The following is a 19691-nucleotide window of genomic DNA, read 5'->3' as shown; positions in this document are numbered from 1 at the left end:
CCCTCACACACACACACTCACACCACCTCACACACACCCTCCCCCCCTCACACACACACTAACCCTCCACACACACTCACCCCCCTCACACACACACAGACTCACCCCCCCACACACACACACACACTCCACCCAACACACACAAACACACTCACCCCCCAACACACTTACCCCCCCACACACACTCTCCCCAACACACACTCACACACACTCACCCTCTCCCACATACACACACTCACCCCCTCCCACACACACACACACACACACACTCACCTCCTCCCATACACACACTCACCCCGCCCACACACACACTCACCCCACCCACATACACACTCATCCCACCCACACACACACTCATCCCACCCACACACACACTCACGCCCCCACACACACCCCACCCATACACACACACCCACATACACACTCACCACCCACACACATACACTCACGCCTCCACACATACACACACGCCCCACATACACACACACACCCACAAACACACACACACAAACACACACACACACCCACAAACACTCTCCCACACACACACACACACACACACACACACACACTCACCACCGCCCACACACCCACTCACAACCCCAACACACACACTCACCACCCCCCACACACTCACTCACCACCCCACACACACACACACACCCACGCCCACACTCACCCCCTCTCATACACACACATTCACCCGTCCACATACACACACGCCTCCAACCCCCCCACACACACCTCCCACACACACACACTCACCCCCCACACACATACACAAACACCCTCACACACACATACACACACGCCCACACACACACTCACCCCACCTACACACACACTCACCCCCCCACACACACACTCACCCCCCCACACACACACTCACCCCCCACACGCACACTCACCCCCACACACTCTCCCTCCCCTCACACATACATACACTCTTTCTCCTCTCACACATACATACACTCTCCACCCCCTCACACATAAACACTCTCACCCACTCTCTCACACACACACACACTCGCCCCCCTTTCAGATACACACTCTTCCCCCCCCCCCACGTACACACACACTCTCCCCCCAACACACACGCACTCTCACTCTCTCTCCCCCCTCTCTTACACCACGCATACACATATGCACGCACATATAAATCTGCCAGGTCAATGTGAATTTGCAGATTTGTCCTTGCAGATACATTCTATTTTGTTCAAAAAGCACACAATTAGTTAATGTGGCATTTTATAAACTCCTACTTTGGAAATAAACCAGGCTGACTCCAAGTTACAACACAGACTCCAGACAAGACTTCACCCTAAAATACATTGTCTAACCAGATGTGTCACCTCCTTTGTATCAATAACACCTTGAGTTATCTTATGGCAATGACTTGAAAGAAATTCTGGGAGTTGCATATTAATCAACTGAAATCTGCACTTTCATTCTGACTGATTAAAGATTTAAGAGCCATTTTAGGTGTGTCCAATCGTTCACATAACTTCTATGACCCTTTGATCTTTTCCTTATTAATTCTGAGTCTAAAGTCTTCCTCTCTCACTAACACCTGATGAAAGAGGACTGCTCCAAAAGCTAGAGTTTTCAAGTAAACCCGTTGAACTATAACCTGGTGGATTTTTGACCTTTTTCAAACTGGCACTCCACATCATGTGTTTTTGGCAACACGGAGGATCCATTCAAAAAAGTGAGTCACGCCCAGGAACTTGCACTAGCATCCAGATGATGGATAAACTCTCCTTCTTTGGAACTGGCGTTCATGTCTGTAAAAAGTGATCAACCCTGAGAGACAACCAACAGTAAACCAAGGTAATTTCAATAGATGCAACTTTTGCTACGGCTGACTGCAACTTGAAAACCAGCTAAGCACATTGGCCTCAGACATTTTTTTAAAAAACCTTGTGTTTTAATGATCACTAAAGGACTCTAAATCCTTGCATTCTTATATCCTCATTTGCACTGGACAACATTTCCTTTTAATTTCGTACCCATTTGTTTGTATGTATGGCCCAAGTGACTGTGCAAAAGCTGCATGCTGGGCGCCAGAATGTTATTTCTTCGTTTGAACAGGAGATAAATTTGATCCTTTCACTAAAGAAATTCTTGTTGACTGGCTTATCACATACAGCAAACCATATTTAATTGTATTTCTCATTGAAGAGAACGTAGCCTACTCCAAAAGGAACTTAGACCTGTTGTGATCAACTCAAGGAGAATGAGAGGAATCAGTTTATCCCTTCTCATTTGGGAAAAACAAAATAAAAAGTTTCAAGCTTATACAAAGTAAAAATTAGCATTTTTGTTCCAAATTGCCAGCCAAAGTGAAAGAGTTGCTTGGTTCTAATACTATCGCCACTGCATGTGCAAAGCTAACAATGCTGCTTCCCCCAATCTCCAGAGAATAACCAGAAACAACTACTCATTTATGGAGCTTGATTAATTTTTATAAATTTCAATCAGCAAGCCCTACTATCCAGAGTCAGAGAGATAGGTCAATATCATTAGGACAGTTCTCCAGAGAAAAGAAATTCATAATAGCAAATGGACATGACTGTGATTACAGGCCATCCTCACTTCAAGTTTTCCCATTTAACATCATTCTAAGCTTGTTCGTTCTTTGGGACCTGTTTTGTATTTTGCATCACCTTTTTCCATTTAACATCTTTCGCTGCATTGTTGACATCCAATGTCATCATTGATCTGCATTCAGTACTGCACTGCATGCAACCCAGACATTCTCACCCTTGGGTTCTGGTAGTGGACAAGGACGTTTGCCTCCTCTTGGCCTTGCTTTCGAGTGTTGCTTCCTCCTGGATGGGTCTTCAGCTTGCTCCATCACAGCCTTGTTCTCTCTCCCTGGGACTTGTCTCCCTGTGTTGCTTTGTCGCAGCTTCATTTCCTGCCCTTTGTTCCTACTTCTAGGCATCAGGTTTAGCCTTCTCTTTGCTCTTGGCTCCATTCTTGGATTCTCAGTTCCAATTCAGGAGGGAAGTAAAGTTCTGTGCTCCATCTCATGGCAGAAATTGGTCAATGCATGTAGTTCTGGGAGTCCAACTGCACCAACCAACTTCTGCAATAAGATAAAGCCTGATCACGAAAAGGGAGTAGATATTTTTAACATATTGTACTCTTTTATTTTGAATTTAATAATGCATTTTATTTGGCAAGTTATTTTAGCTAACAATGAAAGGTTGTATTTGTACGATTTCAACTTCTACTTTCTTTTTAAAAAAAAGAGTAAGAAATGTTCCAAGGAACCCAACTCTGGCTTTAACATTGATTCCTTCAGGAAACCATTTCACTTAAAATTCAAGAGCTCTGCAGATGCTGAAGATCTGAACCAAAAACAGAAATTGTTAACGGTTTGAGTCCAGTGACCCTTCTTCACATCTGCTGCCAGACTGGCTGAGCTTCTCCAGCAATTTCTGTTTTTTTATTCATGCTTCCCTTAAGATGTTTTGCGTGAAGTTTGTATTTTCAGGAATACTACCACAAATTTAAGTCAGGACTTGTAGGAGTTTGGAAATTCAGTTTGAAGTCCATTAAACCAACCTTTAATCACACGCGCAAACAGATCTACAACAAAGTGTAAAGATGTTGACTGGAAGGGGACAAATCTATATCGGAGAATAGTCTCCAATTCTAAAAAGTATTCATCATACAGTGTTAAATTTATAGTTACATTTTTTAACTAATGAAAGAGACGTTCACTAGAGACTCATATGATGCACTTCAATAATTAGCTCAGCCAAGGCCTGATTTAGCAAATAAAGAGATATCTGTTTCCTCAGGGTGGGAAATCAAATAATTGAATAAAATCAAATCTGGTGTTGAAGGAGGTAAGTGTAAGGTAAGTAAAGGTAAGAGTTAAGTAGCTGGGCAAACAAGCCACGAATAGATGGAAATTTCTCATTTTGCAAGTATTATCCAACAAAATAAATTACTAGCCACAGACTAAGGCAACACCAGTTCAGTTACATTCACTTATGAGTACAGGTACTTAACATGTTTTTCCTCAATAAACTTCTCCTAGCTTTCAGTATAAACATGCAGTCTTTCTCTTTCACTGAGGTCTGAGTTTGTCATAAATTTAGTTAGTTACAACATATCCTTTTGCGGGATCCAAACTTTTTCCAGCAGTTGAGAATATTAAATTGACTTCAGTGATAGCCGAAAATTTTGTCTTGCACAAGATCCAGCCAAGCCTCACTTTTGTGATGACCTGTTCTCAGTTCAGATCTACACCATCCTCCATTCAAACTTCCCATTCCAAACCATGTTTTCTTTCCAAACTACTCAGGTGCCACTCCAGAATGGAAATGGGACATCATGTGGCATCACCTCAATTAAATTAGAGCCTGCAACGCATGTCGTGGTTTCAGTGATCCTATTTCACAAATTTTCAGATGTCTTCAAAATGGTTTTTCTTCCCCACTCCTAGATCAGTGACTCAAACATTTTGGTAGAAAAGCCCTTTTCAAATGGATTAGGAATTCCAGAGTCTCCTCCCATTCAACCATAATGCATAGTAATAAATATCAAATGAAAATAATGTATTTTGATAATTTTAAGGAAATAGATGCTTAATTGCTAGAATTTATTGAAAACATTTCCAAACTCATTATGATTTTTCATGCTCACTTTCCTCCTCAGTGAGACTGTCTGCTGAATCTATAGCCGTGCAGGCCCCAGTACAACACCACTGTCCTAGATTTCCTATATCCAATAGTAAAACAGAATGTGAACAACTAGTGAGAACAGACATCATGGGCTATTGTTTCATATGTTTGAAGAATAATAGTTGTATTTCACCTTTAGAGTTCTCTGCTAACAATCAACACCATGAGTGAAAAGGGGTGTAAGATGCATATTAGTTGGTGAGCAGCTTTGTTGCAATTTCTTATAAAGGTACATTGACAAGCTCAGCAGTTATCTTGAGGGAAGAAGAAAAATATTGCATATAATACAAACTACTACTTGTCTGCATGTTCCCCAGCTACATACATAAACAATTGGTCATTTGTCTTTATCTTGTGTTACCAAGCTTATTCAAAAGAAATAGTGTCCTATATGAATCAAAATCAACAAATATCTCAGAGACAAAACATGATGATGGAACGGTGCTGCATACATTTAAATGCTTGGAATATTTTTCCAGCTTCAAGTGACCTCTACAAATTATTTGAACTTTGGCCTAGACTTTTGCACAGCCATATTCTTCGTGGCTTTTCTAAAATGGTGACGGAAACCTAGATCCAGACATCCCGTCTGATCGTAAGACACAGAACTTATAGCAAAGGATTACCCATGTGATTTAACTGAAATTATATATCGAAAAAGACCTGGATTGTCTGTTAAGTCTCTCATCTTTTAGAATGACCATGTTGGTTTCAGTTCTTTAATATGTAAATCCCAGAACTTTTTCAAAGTGACATTCTCAAGTGAACTTTAACCATAGATGCCATGTTGTCTCAGATAATGCACTGAAGGTGTGAGATGCCCTGTGTGAGGTTGTCTGTGCCCCAATGTTCAGACTGATTCTATTTCTAAAAAAAGGGATTTACAGAATCTTACATGGATTCATGCAGTGTTTGAGCAAAACAAACTATAATTGTGCTGGTGCAAATTCACCCCACAAGCTTGTGTGTGTGTGTGTGTGTGTGTGTGTGTGTGTGTGTACGCGCGCGGGTGTGTGCGCGTGGGGGCATATGAGTGTCTGTGTGTGCGTGTGAGAGTGTAAAAGGGTATAAGTCTGTGAGAGGGTGCATGTGTGAGTGTGAATGTGGGAGTGTATGTGTGAGCGTATGAGAGACGGTCTGCAGTAGTTGATTTTGTGTGTGTGTCTGTGTGCATGCATGCACGCGCATGTCGTGCAGTGGGGTCACCTGTAGTGTGATATGAACCCAAGATCCCAGTTGAGGCCATCCCGATGGGTACCGAACTTGGCTATCAGCCTCTACTCGGTCACTTTGCATTGTTGCCTAACCCGGAGTCCGCCTTGGAGGATGGTCACCCGAAGGTCCGAAGTCAAATGTCCCGGACCACTGAAGTGTACTCCGACTGGGAGAGAACACTCTTGTCTGTTGATTGTTGTGCGGTGTCGACACTCTGACACATCTTGCGTGTCTACCCTGACAAGGTTGTATGGTGTTGTCCTGAAAGCTGGGACAACACCATACAACCTTTCAGGACAACACCATACAACCTTGTCATGGTGGACGCTACAAGATGTGTCAAAGTGTTGACACGGATACCACCATTACATGTTGGGACACCTCCCACCACGTATGTATCAGGTATTCCTGTGACTCACCAATGAACCTGAGGCATGGTACATTGGCGAGACCAAGCAGAGGCTATGGCAACGGACGAATGTACACCACACAACAAAGCAAAGTGGCCGAGCAGAGGCTGATAGCTAAGTTTGGCACCTATGGGGATGCCCTCAACCGGGACCTTGGGTTCATGTCACACTACAGGTGATCCCACTGCACCACAGACATACTCCTACAGACAGACAGACAGACACACACACACAATCACTCCTTCAGACCCATGCACTCACGCAGACCTTCTCTCCATACACACACATTGTAAACTTTTGCCTAAATTCTGTGTCTTACAATCTTATACTCCACAACCACCAGATGAAGGAGCAATGCTTCGAAAGCCTCCAAATAAACCTGTTGGACTATAACCTGGTGTTGTGTTATTGTTAACAACAAGATCATGGCTGATCTGATTGTAATCTCAATTTCACAGTCATCCTATCCTGATAACCTTTCAACCCTTTGTTTAAGAAGAATCTATCTACTTCAGCCTTAAAAATATTCATGGGTTCTGCTACCACTACCTTTTCAAGAAGAGAATTCCAAAGACTCATAGACCACCTTCTCAAGACAGCTGGAATGGGGAATGAATGTTGACCTAAGCAGGAATGCTCATATCCCATGAATAAATTTTAAAAACCAGTAAAATGTAAAGAAGAATTAATGGAATTGAATAAAAATCAAATGCAAATGATGATAAGACGTTTTGAATGGATTGGAACCTCTCCAACTGACTCCCATTGTAACAAATGTTTGCTGTTTGCAAAGTTTTCAAAGAGCATAACCCTCTGAATGGCGTGATTTAATTGTACAAATGCTTAATTAATAATGAATTAAATATATGAAGGAAATTAAATATATTGAAAGGGCATTTATCAAGTAGATTTTTTTTCATTTATAATGAAGTCCCTGATAGATACTAGAATATTTCTTTATCATATCAGCATGGCTCCTCAGGTCTGCGTAAAGTTGATACTCAGTGTGCTGGCATGGAAGGTCTAAGTGCAAAGGGAGAGAGTGGGGGGTATTGGTTGGAAGTAAGATGGCATAAACTATAAAGGGGCATGAGGATGGATGGAAGACGATAGATTGGCAAAGACTGTACAAGGGATTATGGGTACCTAAGGTGGGAAGTGAGAAGACGTGCCTGGGTTTGAGGGGTGTAGGTTAAAGGTCCTAACATTGAACAAAATGACTCAAACTGCCAAGAACCAAGAAGGACCTATTAACCAGTTCACCTCAGCACTCAGCAGCTTCCATTCCAACCCGCAAGCCATTTTTGCCATCAATTGCAGCACATGCCACCTTTCAGAATGAAGTTATAGCATTCTGAGCACTTCCTTCCAGAGTGGCAAATGAGAAAATTTTCTGACCTAGCACATATTCTTCGAGAGTGAAAATCTAGGCCTTTAGTTTTCATAGTTAATGATGTCATCTACAAATACTTATTATGAATTCAGTTTTCTTACCAACTTCAAGCTATCATTTACTTCACACAAGCAACAATACTATGCTTATATTGATTTATATGATTCTTATTAAGAGCTTAAAACAATGGTATAAATCGTTAGATTAAAATGTTATAGGGTCACCCGGCTCTTGACCTCATAATAGCCTTGGTTCAAACACAGAAAAAGAATCTGAATTTCAGAGGTGAGGCAAGAGTGGCTGCCTTTGACATGAAGCTGCATTTGACCAACTGTGCTGTCAAGGAGCCCAAGCAAATCTGGAGTCAATCAGAATCAGAGTGAAAAACCTTCACTGGGTGGAATCATATCTGGCACAAAGGATGATAGTTAAAGTAGTTGGAAATCTGGCACCTTAGCTCCAGGCCATCTCTGCAGGAGTTCCTCAGGGTACTGTCCAAGGTCTAATCATCTTCAGGTGCTTCATTAATGACCATCCTTCGGTCATAAGTGGGGAAGATCACCAATGACTGCACAACATTCAGCATCATTTGTGACTTCTCAGATACTGAAGCAGTCCATATTCAAACGCAGTAACACTTGGACAATATCCAGGTTTGGGATGAGCAGTAATATTCATTCCACACAAATCCCCCATTATAAACATCCTAGAAATTACCATTGGCAAGAAACTGGACCAAGACATATAAATATAGTGGTTAAAAGAGCAGATCAGAAACTGGAAACCCTGCAATATAGCTTATCTCCTAACTTCTTAAAGTCCGATCACCATCCACAAGACCTAAGTTAGAAATGTGATGGAATACTTCTCGCATGCCTGGATGGGTTCAGCTCCAACAGCAGCCAAAATGCCTGACATCATTCAAAACAAAGCAGCCCCCTGACTACTCTACCATATCCACAAACATCCACATCCCTCCACCACAGACATTCAGAAACAGCAGTGTGTGCCATCTACAAGATGCACATCAGAAATTCACCAAAACTCCTCTGAAAGCACTTCCCAAAACCATGATCACCACTATCCAGAGAGTCAAGGGCTGCAGATACATGGGAAACACCACAAGTGTCAAATTCCCCTCCAAGCCTCACACCATTCCGACTCAAAAATATATTTGACATTGCTTCAGTGTCACTGTGTCAAAATTCTCGAACTCCCTCCCTCCTGAAATTGTGGGTCTACCTCTGGAAGTGAACTGTGCCTAGCCAAGTCTAGAAAAAAGCTTCCATCTCCTGGGATACCTGCAGAGAAGAGCACATGGTTGATACTCGGTCACCACTCATAACAATAAGATAAACTGGGCACTCAACCTAATGCACAAAATTAAAACTGGTTTCCAGCAATGTCAATAATTCTAGAATGTTAAAAACAGGATTACTTGTTTGCTGGCTTCAAATCATTTCTGAACCAGGAAAGTCAATCGTAATACAAATAAGATACATTAATTGCGAACATCTATCAACACCACTACAATAATACTGAGGCTGATTAGGCTCCAAAAAGAGAGGTTCAGGGCATGAAAGCAGTGCTGGCTAAAGTGAATTGATAAACTGGGTTGAAAAAAGATCAATAGAGATGTAGTGGCAGACATTGAAGGAATTTTTCAGAATACATGGAAGAGATACACATCAACCAGTTAAAAAATTTCTAAGCTACAGACCCACCATCTGCAGTTGACTACAGTATGTTAAAGATGGAATCAAACTGAAACAAAAAATTGTAATTGTGCAAAATAGGCAGCATATCAAAATATTAGAATATTAAAAACAACTAGCAATAACTTCAAAATTAATCAGTGAAAAATTAGAGTAGTGAGAAAGATAGCTAGAAATTCAAAAACAGATAGCAAGAGTTTCTTTTTCTTCATAAAGTCAACAAAGTGAGGATTGATCTATAGAAAGACCCAAGAGAACTGATATTGGAAAATAAAGATGCAGATGAACTTATCAGGATAAAACACAAATAAAAGGAGTTGATGGGAAAAATAGAAGAGCAAGTTTCTATATCACCAATCTAAAATCACATGTTCCACAACCCTTAATTCCTTGATGATACCTTGATGTTATCTGCACAGTAATAAGCAGGCTTTAATTTACTGGTTGTTTAGTTAGACTTGTGGTCTTTCAAGTTGCCTCTGGTGTTAGAATTATTTATTTCAGTATTTCTAGGTGCATTTCTTCTTCTGTTCTTTGGATAAAATATTGAAGTTAGTAATAATACAAACAAAAGGGAAAGAGAAAAGATTGGTACAGCTAATTTCTGGAGGTCTTCTTACTTATCTCCATTTCACTAACCTACCACAGCCTGGGTTAAACTATCATCTGACTAATCAGACAATCATTGCTATGTTGAGCTCTTTTGCATACATAATAAACAATGCACTTTACTCAATGTCGTCTTAAAATAAAATTAAGGTTTGGGTTAGAGTTATATACATGGTTTGTTTTTCCAAGCTAAAAATAATTCCATATACCTTCTCTCTATTTTAAAGCAGTGTCTATTTCTCTCACTTCCAGTTCAAAGTCCAAGAATAAAGTAAAATGTGGAGAAAGAATGACATGAAATCAACTATTAATCTTTACAAATCACTATGTTTCTGTACTTGATACCATACAGTGGATAGGTGAATGAAGCATCAATATAATAAACTGCTACATGACTAGGATAGGTAAATATGGTAAAAACTATTTCTTGCAATGAAGCTGCTACAGAATGGTTGAGTTGAGTTTCCCACTGTTATAACTTTAGCATATCTTTTAAGCAAAAGGTTTAACTGCAAAACTTAGGTAAGACAAGCAGTTACTGACGGCTACAATTGTGAACGTATTAAAATTAGCATGCCATGATGTTTTAACTTGTCATGGCTACAAATTTCAATGTCCACAAAATAAATTAAGCCCAAGCAATTAACATGTTAAACAAAAACAGAAAATGCTTAAAATACACAGCATATCAGCCGACATCTGTGGAAAGAGAAGTTGAGAAAGGTTTTAGGTGTGTGATTTTACTTCAGGAGTTCTCATCACAATATCAACCTTAAATGAATTAAAGAGTTAATTTCAGAACGATTACCAGTTTTGTAACTAAAAATTGACAGACTCCTGCCCACCTTCCAAGGACCCCTTTTCCCACCTTCAGCACACCCCATCCACCTGGACACCCCGTGCCAGCCTGTTACCTGTCTTTGATCTCTTCATTTCCAACTGCCGCCATAACATAGATTGCCTCAACATGTCCACCTATCTCACCCTCGCAACACTCAGCAGTCCATTCCCTCCACTCCAACTTCAAAATCACCATCAAATCAGCAGACAAGGAGGGGGTGTGCTGTGGTAGTTTGGTGCTCCAACCTCTACACCACTGAAGCCAAGCGCCAACTCACAGACACTACCTCCTATTGCCCCCTCAACCATGACCTCACCTCCCATCACCAAACCATCATCTCCCAGACCATCCACAACCTCATCACCTCTGGGGATCTCCCACCCACAGCCTCCAACCTTATAGTCCGAGGACCCCGCACTGCACCATTCTACCTCTCCCTAAGCTTCACAAACCTGACTGCCCCAGTTGACCCACTTTCACAGCCTGCATCTGTCCCAGCAAACTCATCATTGCTTACCTCGGTCCCGCATGGTCCAGGAAGTCCTCACCTATGTTAGGGACACCATTCCCGTCCTTCACCTCCTCCATGAATTTCAATTCTTCGGCCCCCAATGCCTTATCTTCGCCATGAACATCCAGTCCGTCTACACATCCATTCCCATGACGAAGGGCTCCAAGCCCTGTTTCTTCCTCTCATGTCAACCCAACCAGCATCCTTCCACTGTCACTCCATTCGCCTGGCTGAATTGGTCCTCATCCTCAACAAATTCTTCTTCCACTTCTCCCATTTCCTCTGAAACAAAGGGGTAGCCAATGGGCACACACACGGGCCCCAGCTATGCCTGCCTCTTTGTCAGGTACATGGAACAGTCCATCTTCTACAGCACCACCGGCACCGCTCTCCACCTTTTCCTCTGCAACATCGATGAGTGTATCAACAGTACCTCATGCTCAACTTCATGAAATCTTTCATCCTGACCTCAAATTCACCTGGGCCATCTCGGACACCTCCCTCCCTTTCCTGGACGTGTCCATCTTCATCTCTGATGACCAACTAAACATGGACATTTACCACAAACCCACTGACTCCCACAGCTTCCTGGACTACACCTCCTCCCATCCTGCCTCCTGTAAAAACACTATCCCTTATTCCCAATTCCTCCGCCTCCACTGCATCTGCTCCCAATTCCACCATAAACATCCAAGATGGCCTCCTTCTTCAAAGTCCAAAATTTTCCCTCCCACGTGGTTGACGATGCCTTCCAGCATATCTCCTCTATTTCCCTCTCCTGTGTCCCTGAACCCCACCTCTCCAATCACAATAGGGACAGAACCACCCTGGTCCTCTCCTTCCACCCAACCAACTTCCACATACATCGCATCACTTCTGCCACCTACAAACAGACCCCACTACTAGGAACATATTTCCCTTCCTACCCCATCAGCATTACAGAGAGACCATTCCTGTCACAACTCCTTCGTCAGATCCATGAGCACCCTATCCCACAGCACCTTCCTCTGCCACCGCAGGAAGCACAAAACGTGTGCCCACACCTCCCCCTTCACCTCCGCCCAAGGCCCCAAAGGATCTTTACACATCTGACAGAAATTTACCTGTACTTCAACGCGTGTTATCTACTGTATCCGTTGCACCCGATGCGGTCTCCTCCACATTGGGGAGACAGGATACCAACTTGCGATTGTTTCAGAGAACATCTCTGGGACACCCGCACCAACCAACGCCACTGCCATGGCTGAATATTTTAACTCCCCCTCCCACTTCACCAAGGACATGCAGGTCATGGGACTCCTCCATCGCCAAACCATTACCACCCGAAGCGTGGAGGAAGAATGCATCATTTCAGATTTGAAACCCTGAAACCACACAGAATCAATTTGGATTTCACCAGTTTCCTCACTTGCCCTTCCACTACCTTATTCCAGTCCCAAGCCTCCAACTCAGCACTGCCCCCTTGACCAGTCCTACCTGTCCATCTTCCTTCCTTTCCACACATCCGCTCCAGCTTCTCTTCTGATCTATCACTTCCTACTGCACCTACCCAGCTACTTTCCCCCCAGCCACACCCCCCTCCCATTATCTCTCAGCCCCGGCCCACAAGCCTCAATCCTGGTGATGGACTTATGCTGAAACGTCGATTCTCCTGCTCCTTGGAAGCTGCCTGACCTACTGTACTTTTCCAGCACCACACTCTCAAGTCTGAAAGCAGAAACTATGCACGAAGTGGGTTCAATTTGCAAATTCTGATCTGTTTGCATTTTCATGGATGAGGTGCTATACACATACTAACAAAGAAAATTTTACATGAACAACCAGCTTTCATTTTGTTTCTGGTGAATAAGATTCATATATACCTATTGTTGTTACTGTTCACCTTACTCTGAAAAGACATATAAGAAACAGACAATCTAAATCCCATTGAGTATAAAGTTTTATTAATAGCCACACCAGTTTTGAAGGTTTATTCTGATTGCCAAAGAAAATATTCAGCGAATCTTAATTTTTTTCCTATGTTCTTATTATTCAAGAAGTCATGACGCAAAGATGTAGAAAAAAGAACTAGTTATACACTCCCAGGAAAATAAGATTTAAAAGAAAAATCTTAAATCAATAGAGCATATTAATGCCGGTATTTAGGCAAACATTTTACAATTTCAAATATTCTACAAGTTCTGGTATGGAACAAGGGCTCAGTGTCTCCATGCAACCCACTTAATACGTGGAATATCTTGCTACAATCTACATTCAAGGTTTCAATAGTGCAGGAAAAATAACTTTTATGTTTCGCAGTTGAATCATGGTATTCATTTGTCAACCAATTCCACGGAAATGTTAAAAATACTTTGGCAAATAGAACTAAGGAGAATCCAAAGGGTTTTTACAAATACATTAATGCCAAAAGGGTAACTAAAGAGAGAATAGGGCCCCTCAAAGATCAGCAAGGTGGCCTTTGTGTGGAGCTGCAGAAAATGGGGGAGATACTAAATGAGTATTTTGCATCAGTATTTAATGTGGAAAAGGATATGGAAGATATAGAAAGAAGGGAAACAGATGGTGATACTTTGCAAAATGTCCATAATACAGATGTCTTCAAACACATAAGGGTGGATAAATCCCCAGGACCTGATCAGGTGTACCCTAGATCTCTGTGGGAAGCTAGGGAAATGATTGCTGGGCCTCTTGCTGAGATATTTGTAGGCACTGATGAGGTGCCGGAAAACTGGAGGTTGGCTAACATGGTGCCACTGTTTAAGAAGGGTAGTAAGGATAAGCCAGGGAACTATAGACCGGTGAGTCTGATGTCAGTGGTGGGCAAGTTGTTGGAGGGAATCCTTAGGGACAGGATGTATATGTATTTGGAAAGGCAAGGACTGATTAGGGATAGTCAACATGGCTTTGTGTGTGGGAAATCATGTCTCATAAACTTGATTGAGTTTTTTGAAGAAGTAACAAAGAGGATTGATGAGGGAAAAGTGGTAGATGTGATCTATATGGACTTCAGTAAGACGTTCGACAAGGTTCCCCATGGGAGACTGGTTAGCAAGGTTAGATCTCATGGAATACAGGGAGAACTCGCCATTTGGATACCGAACTGGCTCAAGGGTAGAAGACAGAGGGTAGAGGTGGAAGGTTGTTTTTCAAACTGGAGGCCTGTGACCAGTGGAGTGCCACAAGGATCGGTGCTGGGTCTTCTACTTTTTGTCATTTGTATAAATGATTTCGATGCGAGCATAAGAGGCATAGTTAGTAAGTTTGCAGATGACACCAAATTTGGAGGTGTAGTGGACAGCGAAGAGGGTTACCTCAGATTACAATAGGATCTTGATCAGATGGGCCAATTGGCGGAGAAGTGGCAGATGGAGTTTAATTCAGATAAATGTGAGGTGCTGCATTTTGGGAAAGCAAATCTTAGCAGGACTTATACACTTAATGGTAAGGTCTAGAGAGTGTTGCTGAACAAAGAGACTTTGGAGTGCAGATTCATAGCTCCTTAAAAGTGAAGTTGCAGGTAGATAGGTTAGTGAAGAAGGCGGTTTGGTATGCTTTTCTTTTATTGGTCAGAGTATTGAGTACAGGAGTTGGGAGGTCATATTGCAGCTGTGCAGGACATTGGTTAGGCCACTGTTAGAATATTGCGTGCAATTCTGGTCTCCTTCCTATCGGAAAGACTGTTGTGAAACTTGAAAGGGTTCAGAAAAGATTTACAAGGATGTTGCCAGGGTTGGAGGTTTTGAGCTATGGGGAGAGGCTGAACAGGCTGGGGCTGTTTTCCCTGGAGTGTCAGATGCTGCGGGGTAATCTTATAGAGGTTTACAAAATTATGAGGGGCATGGATAGGATAAATAGGCAAAGTCTTTTCCCTGGGGTGCGGGAGTCCAGAACTAGAGGGCATAGGTTTAGGGTGAGAGGGGAAAGATATAAAAGAGACCTAAGGGGCAACTTTTTCACAGAGAATGGTACATGTATGGAATGAGCTGCCAGAGGAAGTGGTGGAGGTTGGTACAATTGCAACATTTAAAAGGCATTTGGATATATGAATAGGAAGGGTTTGGAGGGATATGGGCCGGATGCTGGCAGATGGGACTAGATTGGGTTAGGATATCTGGTCAGCACGGATGGGTTGGACCGAATGGTCTGTTTCCATGCTGCACATCTCTATCACTTCATAAACCACACATGAAACATTAATCTCTCATAAGTTTCAGAAACTGGATTTGAGGGTTATCAGATCAGCCATGACCTCAATGCAGGAAAGTGGACTTGAAGACTGTTGGATCAGCTACTGAATGGCAGAGCAGAATTGCTGAGCCGAATTGCCCACATCTGCTCCTGCAATTTTGGCCTTATGGTCTTATCTCCATAACCGCTGAAAATGTGTTGCTGGTTAAAGCACAGCAGGTCAGGCAGCATCCAAGGAATAGGAAATTCGACGTTTCGGGCATAAGCCCTTCATCAAGAATGAGGATGAAGGGCTTATGCCCGAAACGTCGAATTTCCTATTCCTTGGTTGCTGCCTGACCTGCTGTGCTTTAACCAGCAACACATTTTCAACTGTGATCTCCAGCATCTGCAGACCTCATTTTTTACTTATCTCCATAACCACAGACCATAAGATAAAAGAACAGGAGTAGGCCATTTGGCTTCTCAATTCGGCTCCATCATTAGCTGATCCAACAGTCTTCATGCCCACTTTCTTGCATTTTCCCCACGAACTCTGATTCCCAGTTGACCAAGAATCTCTCTGTCTCAGCCTTAAATACAGACCATAAGACATGCGAGTAGAAGTTAGCCATTCAGCTCATTGGGTCTGTCCTGCCAGTCAACCATGGCTGATAAGTTTCTCAACCCCATTCTCCTGCTCTCTCTTCATAAACCTTATTCCCCTCGATACTCAATAACCTATCTATCCCAGTCTTAAAATATAGTCACTGACCTGGCCTCCACAGCCTTCTGTGACAATGAATTCTATAGATTGACCACTCTTTGGTTGAAGACGTTTCTCCTTATCTCCATTCTAAAAGGTTTTCTCTTTATCTAAGGCTATGCCCTAGGGTCCTGTGTCTCTCCTTCTCATGGAAACACCGTCCCAACATCTACTCTGTCAAGGCCATTCTGTATGTTTCAATTAGATTCCCCCTTCATCCATCGAGTATCAACCCAGAGACCTCAAATGTTCCTTATATGTTAAGCTTTTCATCCCTGGGACCATTCTCGTGAACCTCCTCTGAACACGCTTCAGGGCCAGTACATCCTTCCTGAGATATGGGGTCCAAAACTGTGCACAATACTCCAAATGTGGTCTGACCAGAGCCTTAGAATCTCAGAAGTACATTCCTGCTTTTAAATTCAAGTCCTCTCAAAAAAACATGCCATCATTGCATTTGCCTTCTTAAATATTGACTCAACCTGCAAATTTACCTTGAGAGAATGCAGGACCAGAACTCCAAGTCTCTTTGCACTTTGGAGTTCTGAATTTTCTTCCTGTTTAGAAAATAGTTCATACCTCTAATCTTCCTACCAAAGTGCACGATCCCACACTTTCCCTTAAGTTGTATTCCATCTGCCACTTCTTTGCCCACTCTCCTAACCTGTCCAAATCCTTCTGCAGCCTCCCTGCCTCTACCTATCTACGTATTGTCTGCAAACTATCCAGAATGCCCTCAATTCCTTCATCTAGATCATTAATGCATTAAGTAAAAAGTTGTGGCCCAACACTGAGCCTTGCAGAACACCACTTGGCACCGGCTGCCATCCTGAGAAGGGCCCTTTTATCCCCACTCTCTGCTTTCTGCCAGACAGCCAAGCGTCTATTCATGTTAGCACTTATTGTCTCATTGATTAAATATCTAATTATCACATCTTTGAAAATACTTAAACCAATCTCATCAGTCCTCTCCAATAAAGAATTCCACAGATCAAGGAATGTGTCCATACATTGCACCTTATTAAGTAAGGAACAGTTTATGGCGATTGCAAATCCCTGCGACAAGCCTCATACAAACCAATCAATGTGCTTGTCAATGTTGCATAAGTTGACGTGCCATTTCCAAATTTTGTTCCTTGCATGGCAGCCCTCATGAGTACAAGATGAAAAGCTTCAATTCTGTGATAAATTACACTTGTCATCACTGTATCAAACTTACATTTCTTTTTTGAGGATTAAATATTTCATTGCTGCAAAATGAAGCTATCACAAAAACAGCAATGGGCAGTGGATGAGATGTTTCAATTTAGATTGAAACAAACAATCGATAACAGTTTAATCTAACTGAAATCCAATTTTCAGTCAGCTGCATTTTGAGTCAAAGAAATATCTTTCTGCCAGTTTCTATACACTTTCAGTTCCTTTTGCATAACATTATGCTCATCTAAAATAAACCTTGCTCATCTACAAATTCTAATGAAACACTGTTCTTTAACCAACTAAGATTCTCTCTCTCAATTCTTTCTGATGAGAAGCTCCACACTTCCATCTATCTCCCGCAGAAAATCCAATTCAGATTGGCATTTGATCTAACAAGGAAACCATGCATGTGAAACAGAGAAGGATTTCTTTCATCTCAGGTATAACCATGACTAGGAGGTGCCGGTGTTGGCCTGGGATGGACAAAGTTAAAAATCTCACAACACCAGGTATATGCTTCCTTGCAATATCCATCACTAACAGAATTGAAAAAGGATACAATATCCTCTCATGGTGCTGTGACTAATTCTGTCATGGCTCCCTGCTATAGAATACATAATGTCCAAACGATGCAAACAATAATCTGCACAAATATAAAATTGGAATACAATTGATATACATTGACGTTATGTACTAGAAAAGTACAACTATATCCAAACAACTCATTGAGGAATTCATCCGCATTAAGAATAATGTACATACAGGGGGAATAGGGACTATAAAAGTGCTAAAGTCATCATTGCAACTTACATCAGGGCAATGTCTCCAATAAGAAACAATGGAATGAGGTAGGGATAGGGACTGTAACTTAGGGAAAGGTTGTGTTTCAAACCTAGCAACCAAAATACATACTAAACATGTATGACACTATACAACACAATATATGAACATACCCTGTAAAACATTTTCATTATTCTACAGTAATAGACTTGCTACTCATTGTCAAAGGTTTGCAATGATAATTTCTGACAAAGTTCATATCCACTATGAACAACATGAGAGAAAACACAACGTGTTTTCTATGCTAAGTTGAACTTGAGTCAAAAACACCGCAACAACATGAATGCAAGGAAATTTTGTATTCAGTTCCTCACAGTGATGTGAGTGCAAAGCAATGTATATCACAAAAAAGTTGTATGATGGGCACCCCAGTACACAACTCTCAGCCTCAATACTAACATCCTCATCAATTTGTACTGAAGCATTTTCATGAGCTTCTGTGAAATTCTGTTCTTCTTACAATTTCATTACTCCAATCAACAACTGAACAGCCCTGAATGCTTCAAACTTTTAAACTAGTTACCGAAAATACGTTGAGAAACATGGAAAGTTGCAACTTGTGCTACAGAAAATCCCAGTTGGAAAGATGCTCAAGTTCTTATTCTCACTTGTGGGGCTGGTTTTCTACTGGACCACGCTCTCTTGTGAAAAAGAGTCGCTTCCCTTACAGGTTTTGACTAGCTTGCTTTTTTTAAAACAGTATTAGAAGGACCTCTAGTGGTAGAGAAACAAGTATGGAAGTATCACACTGGACACAGAATACATTGGAAATTCAGAGTTCAGAGTAAACGTACCATGTTGGAGGTCAGCACAACAGAGGTATTTTGATGAACTCACAGTTGCCACAACCACCTGACACTTGAGTATGTCTTCTTTCCTTGGCAGCAGGAATGCAGACTGGTTCCGAGCAAGTAGACAATACCGCTGTACTGTGGGATGCACAGTTTTCACATTTTTGGTTTTGTGATAGATTCTAGAACAGAAGGTTGAGTTTTAATCACAAGACAAATACATAACAATTAACAAAAGAACCAGAAGAGAATTGAAGGAAGGTTTTATTTGTCAGGTTTTTTTTGTGATTGCATTAAACCAGTAGCAGGTTCAAACTTAAGTTTCAAAACCAGAATTAAAAACTTGAAAAGAGTAAAGAAAAATGAATGTGTAAGGTGAAGGGAAGACTAGGACAAATTGCTTAGCTCTGTTAAAGAGTGGAAGAACAGTAGGCTGAATATGTTCTGTGCAAAATTCTATCATACAGCTCAAATACATTGGAGTTAAATAATTGATTAGCCATAAGGAATATATTCAAACTAAGAAAATCAGA

General features: G+C 41.7%; 1 protein-coding gene across 1 annotated transcript in view; it reads right to left on the bottom strand.

Annotated features, from left to right (window-relative positions):
• The window catches only part of LOC132825603 (probable helicase with zinc finger domain), a 275845-nt gene that overhangs the window by 216896 nt on the left and 39258 nt on the right, over positions 1-19691 (bottom strand). Inside the window, exon 13 of the mRNA XM_060840985.1 lies at positions 19162-19340. Within this exon, the coding sequence (XP_060696968.1) occupies positions 19162-19340 (179 nt within the window). The remainder of the gene's footprint in view (positions 1-19161; positions 19341-19691) is intronic.

The sequence above is a fragment of the Hemiscyllium ocellatum genome, chromosome 20 (assembly GCF_020745735.1).
Source record: "Hemiscyllium ocellatum isolate sHemOce1 chromosome 20, sHemOce1.pat.X.cur, whole genome shotgun sequence".
In the NCBI taxonomy this organism is placed as follows: Eukaryota; Metazoa; Chordata; class Chondrichthyes; order Orectolobiformes; family Hemiscylliidae; genus Hemiscyllium; species Hemiscyllium ocellatum.
This window is presented reverse-complemented; position numbering and strand designations above follow the sequence as displayed.